General features: G+C 41.8%; 1 protein-coding gene across 2 annotated transcripts in view; it reads right to left on the bottom strand.

Moving 5' to 3' along the window:
• Positions 1 to 14,448, bottom strand: part of PRKCA (protein kinase C alpha) — a 221,112-nt gene that overhangs the window by 19,999 nt on the left and 186,665 nt on the right. Inside the window, exons 9-14 of one of the 2 annotated variants that reach the window (XM_063456126.1) lie at positions 14,034 to 14,057; positions 10,614 to 10,757; positions 9,763 to 9,936; positions 6,990 to 7,081; positions 1,426 to 1,488; positions 807 to 945 (exon numbers count right to left, since the gene is read on the bottom strand). In XM_063456126.1, coding sequence (XP_063312196.1) covers positions 807 to 945; positions 1,426 to 1,488; positions 6,990 to 7,081; positions 9,763 to 9,936; positions 10,614 to 10,757; positions 14,034 to 14,057 — 636 coding nt within the window. The remainder of the gene's footprint in view (positions 1 to 806; positions 946 to 1,425; positions 1,489 to 6,989; positions 7,082 to 9,762; positions 9,937 to 10,613; positions 10,758 to 14,033; positions 14,058 to 14,448) is intronic. The other variant, XM_063456127.1, reaches the window with a different exon arrangement.

Genomic DNA, 14,448 nt, shown 5'->3' with positions numbered 1-14,448 from the left:
CATTTTAAGCATACCCTCCGTGTGTTTCCACAGTATATCTACACTAATCCGCCTACACTGACATATCTGGAGCAGCGACAATATATTCTATATTCTCACAAGATCAAGAAGATTAATTTCTCTCAAGTCTCAGACACGTGACGAGGCGCACAACCTGTTTTGTAATCCCCCACCCCGTATCACTTCGAGTGATATACAGCATTTTATAGGTTGGCATCATGTAAGTTACCCTGAGACACCATGAGTTTGGCAGACACGTGCTGCAGATTGGCCTCCCTGAGAGGATAAATCTAATGTTCTTTACACAATTTTATTTAACTTTGAATGCCAGATACTGTAATCCAGGGCATCCCTCCTCAAACGCCTATAATATCAGTGTACTCAAGTTCAATGCAGTAGGCAGATTTATTTGAGCAAAAGAGAAACTTTTCGGCCCACAACAGGGCCTTTGTCAAGCTTTTTTGCAAATCACATTGTGAGGATTGGCCAACCTCAGGCCCGGTTACAGCCTGGGATCCAGGAGAGTGCGGTATCCATATTGGTAATTATATAATATCAGTATAGACTCATTTTGTGAATTTTAATATACGGTAGTTCTATGCAATTATTTTCCAATTAAAGGGAAACTGACACTTCTTAAAATTACACCACTAAATAAAATATTGAAAAACAAGCTTTAACAATACCCATGACATATTCGGTTACTAAATATCTTGCACACACATTCCAGGCAGAAAACCAGTAACTGGAGCCAATGATTCTCCCAATCTGGAGATCCCTAAAACAAAGTATGCATGGAGAGTTACCTCGGGCGCAATGTAGTCGGGCGTTCCGCAGAATGTCCGGGTAGTAACGCCATCCACCATATGCTCCTTGCACATCCCAAAATCTGCGATCTTTATGTGTCCCTCTGAGTCCAACATGACATTATCCAGCTTCAAGTCTCTGCAGGAGAATGAAGACTAGCTTAGTGGTGGAGAACTGGTTCACCTAAAATTTGGAATAGGTACTGTATACGTTTTTGAACTGCATATCCCATGGTGCTCAGCCTTGGCTAGCTGTGCAGCATTCTACAAAATATCAATAAGTTCAATATCTGTGGTGCCGTCAGCAGTTGTGGGATTTGTGGCTTCCACGAGTCACTGAAAGTGGTGACTTTAATTGGATCTGCAGTTCTTGTGAGTGGCTCAATATGGCTTTGCTTTCATTGTCTGCTTTAAGTGTACGCAGACCCCCTACTGTGCCCGCTGCAGAAACCGAGCTGAAACTTTGCCCTTTCTCACCAATTATAGGTCTGTATCTCTAAACCTGAGCTGTGCAGGATTGCCAATGAATTCTGTGTTTCTTAATGTCATATATAAGATATGCCCACCTGCGGCCAGCTGGCACTGCATGACGTTCTGCTACGGAGGGTTAGACACTGACCTGTATATGATTCCTTTCTTGTGCAGGAAAAATAAACCAACCGATATCTCTGCCGCGTAGAATCTGCGAGGAATGAGAACAGACATTTTAAACCTATTCACCTAGAATCGGCAGGTGAATATTAAAAAGTCTCAGATAAACAGAACCAGAATATTTAAGAATATTTTTTGCTTTGAGAGTACATCGGAACAAAAAGATCCAAAATTACCAATTTTAATAGAATTTGCACACTGTGATGACGTTACTAGTTCTCTGCGGACGTGGCTTGCCTCAGACAGTTTTTTCGAGATCCTGACTTTGGCTTTTTCGTTCTGTATAATTATACTCCGTATGAACAGTTTGTCAGCTCCAGTTCACTAAATCTATGCAATTTAAAGTTGTTCAGCACAGTTCCATGAGCTGCCCTGAATATTAACGTGCTGATTACCGGCTCTCCTTCCTGGGGTCATGGCACCTATTTTCCCTGGGTGTCCATGAGATGGATTTGGCCTCTCAATGTTTTATTATCTGAGTGCGTAGCAGGCACAGTTATTTAAAGGGTCGATGGAAGGGACTGCCATGATTATAGGCGTAGAGACAGGACGCAGTGATTATTAAATGACAAATACAGGACTGGGGCATCGTTGCTCAGATTTCCAACAATAATTGCACATTTAAAGTTAAAATGTTTAAGTCATTCACCAACGTGTCATTTGAGAAAAAGGCTATTTTCAGTTTAGCCATTTTAGACTAAAATTGCAAATTCACTTTGAAGTCAAACGTTCGTGAGTAACTCTATAACTGAATACTATCGGTCTTTAAGACACAGTAATAATTAGGCTAGTGCCCATTTCGGACTAGGATCAATGCAAAGTTTTGCCCGGTGCTATGCCCCTATCCTGTTTCCCTTCTGGTGATACCTCATGTTTTACTTTATTAAATCTCTCAAAAACCTCATCATCGTAGTTAGTTATTAGAAGACTAACGATGGTATGGTATAGGTCAGTTCTCCAAGCGCAGATAAGGATTTTGGAAAATGATTAAAGAGACCCGTTTCGGTTATATACACAGAATTGCAGTCTAAAGATATATACATACTGAAAACAAACAGTTTATATAGGATTAAAAAAAAGACAAGGTTTAGAGAATGGGATATGAAATCTTACGAGGGTTTATCCATTCAATGGCCTTAACAGAAGTTGCTATATTTTTAGGCTGATGGAATACATTTTGTTTACACTCTAACTTTGGTTGCTAAACTTTTCAATAGTACACAACACATGGCTACTTTACCTTTCCCCCCCCCCATCCTCTTTCCTATTCTCCTCCCAGCTGTAAATACTTTCATATAACTGTTCAATCCCCATCTCTGTTCTTCAGGCCTCATCTCACACTCAAACTCAGTGAAGCTCTGCATTTTTTTCCCCACCACTTGCCACCCACCCAGGTTCCCCCTAAATACATAGCATGTCCCACCAGCTGTTTGAGATTCTCAATTACCTCTTCATTCCCTTTGTATTTTACCAATAGCTGCTTCCTCTGTTAACTCTTTTAGCCATCACCTCCAAATTTCCCCTGCTACCTCTGGTGTCAAATCCCCATTGTATCCTTTCGATTTTAAGCTCACGGGCCATCTAGCTAAGCACTTTGTATAAAGAGCTCCAATGGCTAGATATCCGCTTACGGGCAGGGCTCCCTCTACCTCTTGTATTTGTCTGTGTATATTGTACAGCGCTGCGGAATCTGTTGGCGCTTTATAAATACCAGTAATAAATAAATAAATAAATAAGTGAGCGGAAGAAACACCGAGATAAATGCCCTTCCTCATTTGGATGGTGTATATTTTTGCCAACATGCCATTTGTTTCAGTGTTTAAATGGCCCACAAGTTAGAGATGCCCATAAAATGCTGATAATCAATATCCTGGCGAGAAAGTCTAATTTAGTTCCTAAAAACCCTGGTAGCATGCTTAGTCTGTAACTTTTTGAGTTGAGTTTCGATAACTAGTCCTCCAAGTTTAACGACATCATGAACACAGACAAATTAAGGGTTCTGATTTCGGAGATGCCTACAACTTTCCACAGAAGCTGGAACCCTTAATTCTTCAACCTTTTTGCACCTTGCCACCAATGGCCTTATTTTCCCCACTCCCCTGTTCCTCCAGACGTTTATCTGGCCTGGGACTTGCCTCCTGCGGCAGACTTTATAGACGTTCCACAATCTCTCTGTTGGATGGAGTTGGTTTTTTTTTCCCATAAAGCAAACCTTCCCTAAAAATTCTTACTCTGATGGGTTTTTTGCACACTCTCTTTGTTCTTGATTTGTTGGGGTTTGGGGGGAGGGGAGGGGGCGTATGTGTTTTCGTCATTTAATTGTGAAATTATAGATTTTAGAACAAAATTAAATGAGAGAAAAACAAAAACAACAACAGCAACCCATAAAGATGCTGCATGAATAAGACCTACAAAATAATAAAGAGGGAAAATACCGTATATACTCGAGTATAAGCCGAGTTTTTCAGCACATTTTTTGTGCTGAAAAACCCCAACTCGGCTTATACTCGAGTCAATAGTCTGTATTATGGCAATTTACATTGCCATAATACAGACTGGGGCTGTGGGGGCTGCAGAGAGCGTTACTTACCTGTCCTGCAGCTCCTGTCAGCTCTCTCCTCCTCCGCGCCGTCCGTTCAGCACCTCGGTCAGCTCCCAGTGTAAGTCTCGCGAGAGCCGCGGAATTTTTTTTTCATTATTATTTCTTATTATTATATTTTATTTAATTATTATTATTTTTTTTCGTCCCCCCTCCCTGCTTGATACATGGCAGGGAGGGGGGCTCTCCTTCCCTGGTGGTCCAGCATTGGCAGTTCAGTGGGGGGGGCTGTGGGGGATGCAGAGTGCGTTACTTACTTGTCCTGCAGCTCCTGTCAGCTCCCTCCTCCTCCGCGCCGTCCGGTCAGCTCTTCTGTCAGCTCCCACTGTAAGTCTCGCGAGAGCCGCGGCTCTCGCGAGACTTACACTGGGAGCTGACCGAGGTGCTGAACGGACGGCGCGGAGGAGGAGAGAGCTGACAGGAGCTGCAGGACAAGTAAGTAACGCACTCTGCAGCCCCCACAGCCCCCCCCACTGAACTGCCAATGCTGGACCACCAGGGAAGGAGAGCCCCCCTCCCTGCCATGTATCAAGCAGGGAGGGGGGACGAAAAAAAATAATAATTAAATAAAATATAATAATAAGAAATAATAATGAAAAAAAATTCAAAAAATAATAATAAATAAAAAAATAAAATAATAAAATTGCCCACCCCCCCACCACTGCAACACACACACACACACACACACATACACACACACTGCACACATACACACACTGCACTCATATACACACTGCACTCATACACCCACACACTGCATTCATACACACACACACTGCATTCACACACACACACACACACACTGCACTCATACACACACACACACACTACACACATACACACACACACACACACTGCACACACTGCACTCATACACACACTGCACTCATACACACACTGCACTCATACACACACTGCACTCATACACACTGCACTCATACACACACTGTACTCATACACACACTGTACTCATACACACACTGTACTCATACACACACTGCATTCATACACACGCTGCACTCATACACACACGCTGCACTCATACACACACGCTGCACTCATACACACACGCTGCATTCAGACACACGCTGCATTCATACACACACTGCATTCATACACACACTGCATTCATACACACACACTGCATTCATACACACACTGCATTCATACACACACACTGCATTCATTATACACACACTGTAAATAAATATTCAATTAATATATTTTTTTTAGGATCTAATTTTATTTAGAAATTTACCAGTAGCTGCTGCATTTCCCACCCTAGTCTTATACTCGAGTCAATATGTTTCCCCAGTTTTTTGGGGTAAAATTAGGGGCCTCGGCTTATATTCGGGTCGGCTTATACTCGAGTATATACGGTAAATGTATTTACATTGATTTATAAAATATTTTACCAGGAAAGATACATTGAGATTTATGGCAGTTAATAAGTTACATGCGACACAGGGCACACAAGAGGTCGCATCACTTGAAGGCTAATAATATGTTTTACCCATGTTGCAATTGAAAATGTTGCTATGATTCCATCATTCCACTGACTAGGGTCAGACTGAGCTCTCGGATATTTGCACACACTTAGCCCTAATTACATATAATTTGCATCTAATCACGGCCTGATTACCTGATCTCTCCGAAGCACGAGGGCTGGTGAAAGATTTTATCCGCAATGATGGATATAGCGGACATTGGGCACAACACCCTGTCTCAGGGTGATGGACAATGTTGATGGATATGTAACCCCCAACAGCTGGATGACAAACAAAATGACAGCCCTCTACCAGGCTGTAATTCGGTGCTATGCTATACATTGGGCGTATACATTAAATCCAAAGTTATATTTCAATTAAACCAAATAGCCAGCTTTAATGGCCGTTCTCTAAATAGTGACAGTTATTAAAGGGACACTATAGTGACCAAAACAAAGTTAGCTTAAAGGGACACTGTAGTCACTATAACCATTTCATCTCTTTGAATTGGTTATAGTGCCTGGCGTTGCCCTGGCACTGTCCCTCCATTCAGTGTTGCACCATGTTCGTGCAGTATGCCACAGAATAAGAGTCCCTGGCCACCCACAGTCCGGCCCCTTCTGTATGTGTAGCTAAGGCAGAGATTACACACTTCCTTGTTGTCATACCCATTCATACCGTCAGTTGGAGCTCTGACCGGCTAAAAGTAGTCAGCTGACACTCTCAGCCAATCAAAGCTGCCCATTGCTGCTCAGGCAAATACTTCCTCATTAGCCAAAGCAGCACAGGAGTGATAAACTGCCGGGGACTCTTGATTTGCATTAAAACATTAAAAACGGTTTAATGCTGAAAGAAATGATGCCACCAGGGGACTCCAGACACTATAACCAGTTTAATGAGATTAAGCAGATACAGTGCCTACGTTCTCCATTTAATGAAGAAGTTTTGGTGTATAGATCATGCCCCTGCAATCTCACTGCTCAGTACTCGCCATTTAGGAATTAAATCACTTTGTTTACTAGAAGGGGGACAACACCAAAAGGGGACCCCAAAAAACACCACACACAGCGTCAAACTAACAGCACTGCCCCCCAACCCCCTTTACTAGTGAAATAGTTTGACAAAATGGCAGGTACCTCTACAGGCAGAGAGCAAAGACCCTGTGATGTAGCGGAGTAAGACTGCTTACATCTGCGTTCATGAGAAATTGTGCAAGGAGACAGATAGGGGCCCTCTCTGAACGGGAGCAAAAAGCATAAGTTGTTATGGTGCCTGGAGCGTCCCTTTAATACTGCATGTAGACCGCTATTTATAATTGATGGATTCAATGCAGGCCAGCCATATTTCCTGCTAACATGTAGTGATGATCTGGACCCGAAGGGGATCTAAGATGGTTCTACTGTACAGATAGAATCAGTGCTGGTTTCTAGTTTGGTGAATACTTACACTGCTTGTGGCTCTTTAAATTTCCCCACTTGCTGGATGTGGTACATGAGATCCCCACCATTCACATACTCCATGACAAAATACAGACGATCCTAGAGATGGAAAGCAGGTAGATTAGCAACCAGTAACTCAGCAATGATCTAAACATGAAGTTGAAATCTGCTCACATGTGACAAGGAGGTTTCTGACTGACTCAGTGTAGAAAGGCCTAATCTCCAGTGCTGGGCTGACCGGTGGGTGCAGGAAAAAGGCACAGTGTGAATGGGACACCAAGCACCAAAACAACTTCAGTAAAAGCGGTTTTAGTGTATTCAAGGGTGGGCAACCTTTGGCACTCCAGATGTTGTGAACTACATCTCCCCTGATGCATTGCCAGCACTATGTAGTCCACAACATCATGAGTGCCAAACATTGCTTACCGCGGTACAGCTCCTTTCTCTGCCGAATAAACGATACAGGGGCATGATCTGATTTAATAAGCTATAGTTAGTCTGGTGTTTAGAGTGTCCCTGGGAAATGTTGTTGTGTGTATTATTCTGTAATACGTATATTACCGTAAATGTATTTCCTGGCTTTCGCTTGCTCCATGGAGGCAGCCATTTTTATTTGCTCGGGTGCAGGTTTCATGATGCCTGGCACCTGCGAATGACGTCAGGATTCATGAACGTGTACAAGCTCTGTTACCTGCACGATATTTGATCAGATAATGCTGCTTCTAACAGGTGAGGAGTTAAAAATGGCTGCCTTCACAGAGCAAGGGTAGGAGATAACATATGTGAGAACTGCAAAATGATACCGGGATAGAATACCGTATATACTCGAGTATAAGCCGAGTTTTTCAGCACATTTTTTGTGCTGAAAAAAACCCAACTCGGCTTATACTCGAGTCAATAGTCTGTATTATGGCAATTTGCATTGCCATAATACAGACAGGGGCTGTGGGGGCTGCAGAGAGCGTTACTTACCTCTCCTGCAGCTCCTGTCAGCTCTCTCCTCCTCCGCCGGTCCGTTCAGCTCTTCTGTCAGCTCACAGTGTAAATCTCGCGAGAGCCGCGGCTCTCGCGAGATTTACACTGGGAGCTGACCGAGGTGCTGAACGGACCGGCGGAGGAGGAGAGAGCTGACAGGAGCTGCAGGAGAGGTAAGTAACGCTCTCTGCAGCCCCCACAGCCCCCTCCTACACAGTGCCCATCCACTGGACCACCAGGGAAGGAGAGCCCCCCTCCCTGGCCAGCTAGCAAGCAAGGAGGGGGGACGAAAAAATTTATATATAGCAATAATAATAAAAAAATAAAAATAATAATTAAATAAAAAATTATAATAAAATAAAAAAATAATAAAAAAATTTAATGAAACAAATAAAATATTAAAATAATAATTAAAAAATAAAAATGCCCACCCCCCACAAGGCTCTGCATCACACTCTGCATTACACACACACACTGCACTCATACACACTGCATTCTCATACACACACACACTGCATTCTCATACACACACACACTGCATTCTCATACACACACACACTGCATTCTCATACACACACACACTGCATTCTCATACACACACACACTGCATTCTCATACACACACACACTGCATTCTCATACACACACACACTGCATTCTCATACACACACACACTGCATTCTCATACACACACACACTGCATTCTCATACACACACACACTGCATTCTCATACACACACACACTGCATTCTCATACACACACACACTGCATTCTCATACACACACACACTGCATTCTCATACACACACACACTGCATTCTCATACACACACACACTGCATTCTCATACACACACACACTGCATTCTCATACACACACACTGCATTCTCATACACACACACTGCATTCTCATACACACACACTGCATTCTCATACACACACACTGCATTCTCATACACACACTGCATTCATTATATACACACACTGTAAATAAATATTCAATTAATATAATTTTTTAAGGATCTAATTTTATTTAGAAATTTACCAGCAGCTGCTGCATTTCCCACCCTAGTCTTATACTCGAGTCAATAAGTTTTCCCAGTTTTTTGGGGTAAAATTAGGGGCCTCGGCTTATATTCGGGTCGGCTTATACTCGAGTATATACGGTATATGGAATCTCATTTAAAAATAATAAATCGAATTTCCTTTAAAACATCTTGTCCTCTGCCATTAGCCATTCAGTGACTGGCAGAACATGCACATTTGTCTGGTTACAATTACGTGTCTGTTAGTCCACCCATTGTACAGCGCTACAATTTGCTGGCGCTAAATAAATAATAATAATCCTAACGCAAACAAGGCAATGGCTTATTTACCATTCGCTACAATGTCTGTGCCAATAAAAAAATAACATGCACCGTTTAAAAAAAAAAAGGGGCAAAACATGTGCAGTTACTGCTGTTTGTGGAAACCAAAAATTAAAAATGTACATAAACAGAATGTCTTGATAAATTACAATGCACGTTTGTTGAAATATCAAAAAATGTCCAAGATCACGTTCCCCATAAAAAAAGAAGTCTCTACTTATGTATATAAAAATCTATGGTGAATTTTAAAATAATAAAAACATGGAGAAATAAAGGGACAAAACCTGCAAAGTGACAGAGCCGCTTTAAGACAAGAATTTTTTTTATACATATTGGCTTAAAGAATGAGACAAAAAGATGCAGCTTGTAATAATTGTGTTTTTTTTTTTTTTTTTTAAATAATTCTGCCTCACTACGCATTTCACCCACAGGGCCCGTACCACTGTCTGGAAGCAGGAATGCAGCTGTGTCAGGAATGGTGGCTTCTCCATAAGAGCTAGCACTCTCTTCTCAACCATCGTACATTCTACGTCGTCGTCTTGGATGACAACGTCCTTTTTCAAAATCTTGATTGCATACAGTTCATCCGATCCTTTCCTTTCTCCCAACATAACCTGGACATTATAAGAGAAAATAGCAATGGTGAATTTCTGGTGGATGAGATTACAGTCCTCTGGATGCCAACACTAATTAGTTACAGTGTCTATCAACAGCCTTTATGGAGAGAATTTCTGTCCTATGATGATCGAATAGGTAAACCAAAAACTGGCACAGGCTGCCAGGAGCTAAAACAAGCTTCACAACAAACGAAAATATTTCCATTAAATAATGATTCTGGAAAAAGTTCACTATAGTAAATATTCAAATACTATAGAACTATACGTTACAGTACCAGGATGTCTCAAATTCTGCGCTCTCATACAAAGCTATGGACTGGTTCACTGCTATGGGGCTCTTAACCCCAAAAGGACAGAGATAATTGTTAAAGTTAGGTTTGTCCAAAGACTAGTGGCCGTTCGCTAAAGACCTTCGATTTTTAAAGGTTTTCACGTTTGCCATCATGGGCTGCTTGAGTATGCCAAATGAGAAAACCTTCAAAAGTCAGAGACTGATTGCAATGTTTCCAGAGAAGCAGTGGATTATCAGAGCACAGCAATTGCTGCGCATGTATCTTATTCTCCAATGATAATCTCTGTCCAATGAAGCTGTGGTGAGACTGTCCAAGCCAATGATGGCAGGTTAGATAAAAGGCTTTCTAAATAAAAAAACAAAAATTATTAAAGTCACTCACCTTCCCAAAGCTGCCTTTCCCCAGTACCATCAGGAAGATAAAATCCGTTAATTTGACACTGTCTATATTGTTGGACGGGACGTAAGGTTTCCGGTCACCTGTTGGGCTGATCACTTTATTACCAGCCGGACCCAGTCTGGCTTTCTGTAAAGAGTTAAAGGTTCAATCAGTTTGCTGTAATGCACAAGCCTGACTCTCAATCAACGCAGATCACACTGTTTAAAGCAACAAGACCATAAATCTTTGGGCTACATTCACGTTAATTGGCAGGGAGCATTTAGCGGAGGTGGTAAACAAAAAGCCTGTAATTAGTGGAAGTGGACATTAAAATGTTTAATTCAAAGCAAAGCTATATTTTTCTTAACACTGAAATAAACCTCAAACCGTGCATTGGATCATGTGTCTTATTACAGCTGTGCACACAATTTATGCATCATGCTCATCATCAAGTGATGTCATTCTCTCCGAACACACTCTACGCTGACAATATCGCTCTAAATCACTTTTAACATTGTGTGACATCATATCATGAGGTCTTGTATTAAAAATAGATAACTTTACACGAAAGCACTTTATTTGCATGCGAGACTGAATGAGGTCATAGGCCTGGCTCAACATTTTAGAAAAGACAAAAAGTGGTTATTGTGTTCATACGGTGTTTATTGGTTCAAGCAACTTAATCAAAGGCTGATTAGTCACTAAACGGTGAATTGATCACCAACTTGGAATCTTAAGGCAAGGATTGGAAAGTTAAACAGTTTGGAGATGTTAAACCTGAATGCCAAATGTTCATCAAGTCACAGTTTAGTGAATAAGTCATGAGAGTTCAATCTTCCCACTGCTTTCCATGTATTCAATCTGTTTATGTTGACCATTGCCAGATCAGGGTAATATATATATAAACACACACCCATTGTACAGCACTATGGAATTTGATGGCGCTATATAAATAAAATATATAGAATTTCCTCCACAGCGCTGCCTTGTGGGGATAGAAGGAAAGGTTTATGTTTTTTTCCTGGGTCCTGAAAGGGCTCTATTGATCTTTTCTGCCTTTACAACCTGTATATCTGGGAAGGCATTGGCACTGGAAGAGTTAACTTGTGCTGGAGGTGGATTGCTATGGTAATTCCTCATTAATTCTAGGAACAGGTCCACACTGACTGTTACTTAATGTCAAATCTCACCACTGGGGAAACGGCGCTTGTGAATCAAGACAAAAGGAAGAACGGACGTTTTCTTAATTATATAAAGAGACGTTCCTTTCCCGAAGTGATTATCAGCAATGTATTTTTATCACAGTCTGGGACTCTGCTGATTACAGCTTTGTGGACAAAGTTATCCATAAAAGGAAGCCAGTCACCAGCTACTGCAATTACAGTGAATATGCCTGGGGCTCAACTACCGCTGCTGACCACCCCTTACCCCTTAAAGAGGACTAGTGATCTAGTGAAGGGAAGAAGTCATTTTGACATTTCCTGTATCCACAGAAGCGCGTGAACTAAAATTTCTCGTATGCCAAATATTGGCTGAGTGTTATGGGAAACCTCTTTTCGGTAAAGGTTGGCCATCCCTATTCTATAGTACACTGTCCCAGAGCAATAGGAGTCTGTGAAGTCACAGGACATGGAGTCCTTAACACCAGTGTGTGGATAAAGACGTGGACAACTCACAAGGCTTGCTCATCGACTGTGACTAGTTACACCTGACCATGAATGGATTGGGGGAACATTTTATTTACATTTCTTTATTCAGCCACGTGGCAGGGACCATGATACAGATATACAAAGGATTGGCATTTAAAATTAGGCATTGCCCACAAATGGATTTTAAGCATCATAACCAATACAGGACACTGTAGTGATTATGGTGCCACCGTGCCAGTCTGCCCCTGGTGCTGCCCCTCATTTCTGTGTCAAACCAATGGGTACTGCCCCCCCTAGTTGGAGGTGATTCACGGGCTGAGCTCGTCAGATGATGAATGCTGTACAGAGATGGATGGATCGGATATTGCTAAGGTGGAAGTATAATTTCTGCACCAGAAGAATGGACAGCGAGGGGTTGGGCCTGACACACGACTGGAGATTAACGCCTTGACAGTTGCAGTAGGCGGTAGTGGTTATGGTGTTCCTTTACTATAGAGTTTGGATTTGGGCTTTAGGCGGGTAGGATAATTGTGGAATTGCACAGGAAACAATGAGGTGTTTGGCACTAGGTATAAAATGTTGCCAATAACAGAATAGTGATGTAATTTGGAAGCAGAGTAAAATGTGTAATAGCGCACGGTGAGTTAGATCACAGAATTTCTCTACGTGTCTCCAATGTACTGTGTCTCATATTCTATCAGAATGAGGAGCGCCTCTGTTTATTCTCTTGGATAAAGCCAGTTTACAAATCTCTGTACAGGGAGCAAATAGCAAACATGTAACTAAATGGATCTTACTTAGTTTAACTAGATAAAAAATATAAAACACACCACCAAGTATTAGGTGTATGGAGACAGCATTAATTCTAGCTATAGGTTACTTCTGAGACATCTTACTAACACCGAAGCAACATCATTGTACTAAAGACTTCAGTCTTATTTACACAAGTTCTGATTTCCAGAGAAAACGGCCATAGTTCCACCCTGGCTGCTGTCAGACAGTCAGGAGGGACTCCTGGGACACACTCTTTGTACTGTAGTATAAAGTGGAACGCATTGCTTCGAAGAGACGTAGCAAAATTAATCCTTCTCTGTGAAAAACACTGGATTGGGCTGGAGTGTCCTGAGCAAGGGGAAAAAGGGGAGATTATATTAATATTATTATTATTATTATTATTAACGAAATATGGGAGATACTGAATAGAAAACAAAAAAGGACACATACAGCACTACGGAATCTGATGGCGCTATATAAATAAATAATAATAATAATAATAATAATATACGTATATAAAATGTTGCTTTACCCAGAAACCCATTGCCTGAGTAGGAGCTCTGTGTTCCCTTTAGGCAATGAAAGAGTTAAAGCACAGTAATATTATTATTAAGGGAGGTATAATGTTTTTTTTAGATCAGTAGAATGTGTCAGAAGTGTAGTCAAGGTTTAGTGAAGCCAAACAAAGGCTGTTAATTAAGAGTTTCACTTGGTTTCCATAGAGCTGCGATTTAACAGACTGTTCCTGTGTTACTGCTGTGGACTGAAGCCCCCCACGTCACTAGTTTGAATTCCCTTTGCCCCCCCCCCCCTCCTCCAAGGCTCTGCACACCCTACATCCTCTGCACCCCGTTTCCATGCTGTTTTATCAAGCAACCCCCCCCCCCCCCATGGGGGTGCAGAGACGGCAGCGCCAGTTAAAGCCAATGCTCAGCACGCACAGCAGACGAGTTATTTGTAAGGCATGCAAACCATCTTACTTCTAGGGCTACGGACGCACCTTATCTTGGGCCGGTCTTTTACCCTGAAACCACAGGGACATTATCTTCATTTACCTTCACAAATCACAATGTACACTCACAGAGACTGGAGGGGCTAACGCAGTAAATCTACCCCAGGGCAAGTATACTATAGGACTGGTGGTGCTCTTAGCTCTCTATTGGAAGTGTGATTATCTTTCCAAGAGATTTAGATTATATGTGCCCGGCATTTGTAGAGAGCAAGATAATGTATTTATTTGTAAGATTCTCTCTCTCAATGGCCAGGACTCTGGTGCCCTCCAGTGGCAATACTGTAAACTGCACAATGATTGCCTAACAATATTTATACAGAGTCCCACAGAGCACATTAAAATACCAGGTCTTACTTTATAAAACATTTCATTTTCCCAGTTTTGACCACCGGTAACAATGTGG

This window comes from Pelobates fuscus, chromosome 5, assembly GCF_036172605.1.
Source record: "Pelobates fuscus isolate aPelFus1 chromosome 5, aPelFus1.pri, whole genome shotgun sequence".
Classification (NCBI taxonomy): Eukaryota; Metazoa; Chordata; class Amphibia; order Anura; family Pelobatidae; genus Pelobates; species Pelobates fuscus.
The sequence above is the reverse complement of the archived record's forward strand: the minus strand, read 5'-3'. Positions and strand labels throughout refer to the sequence as shown.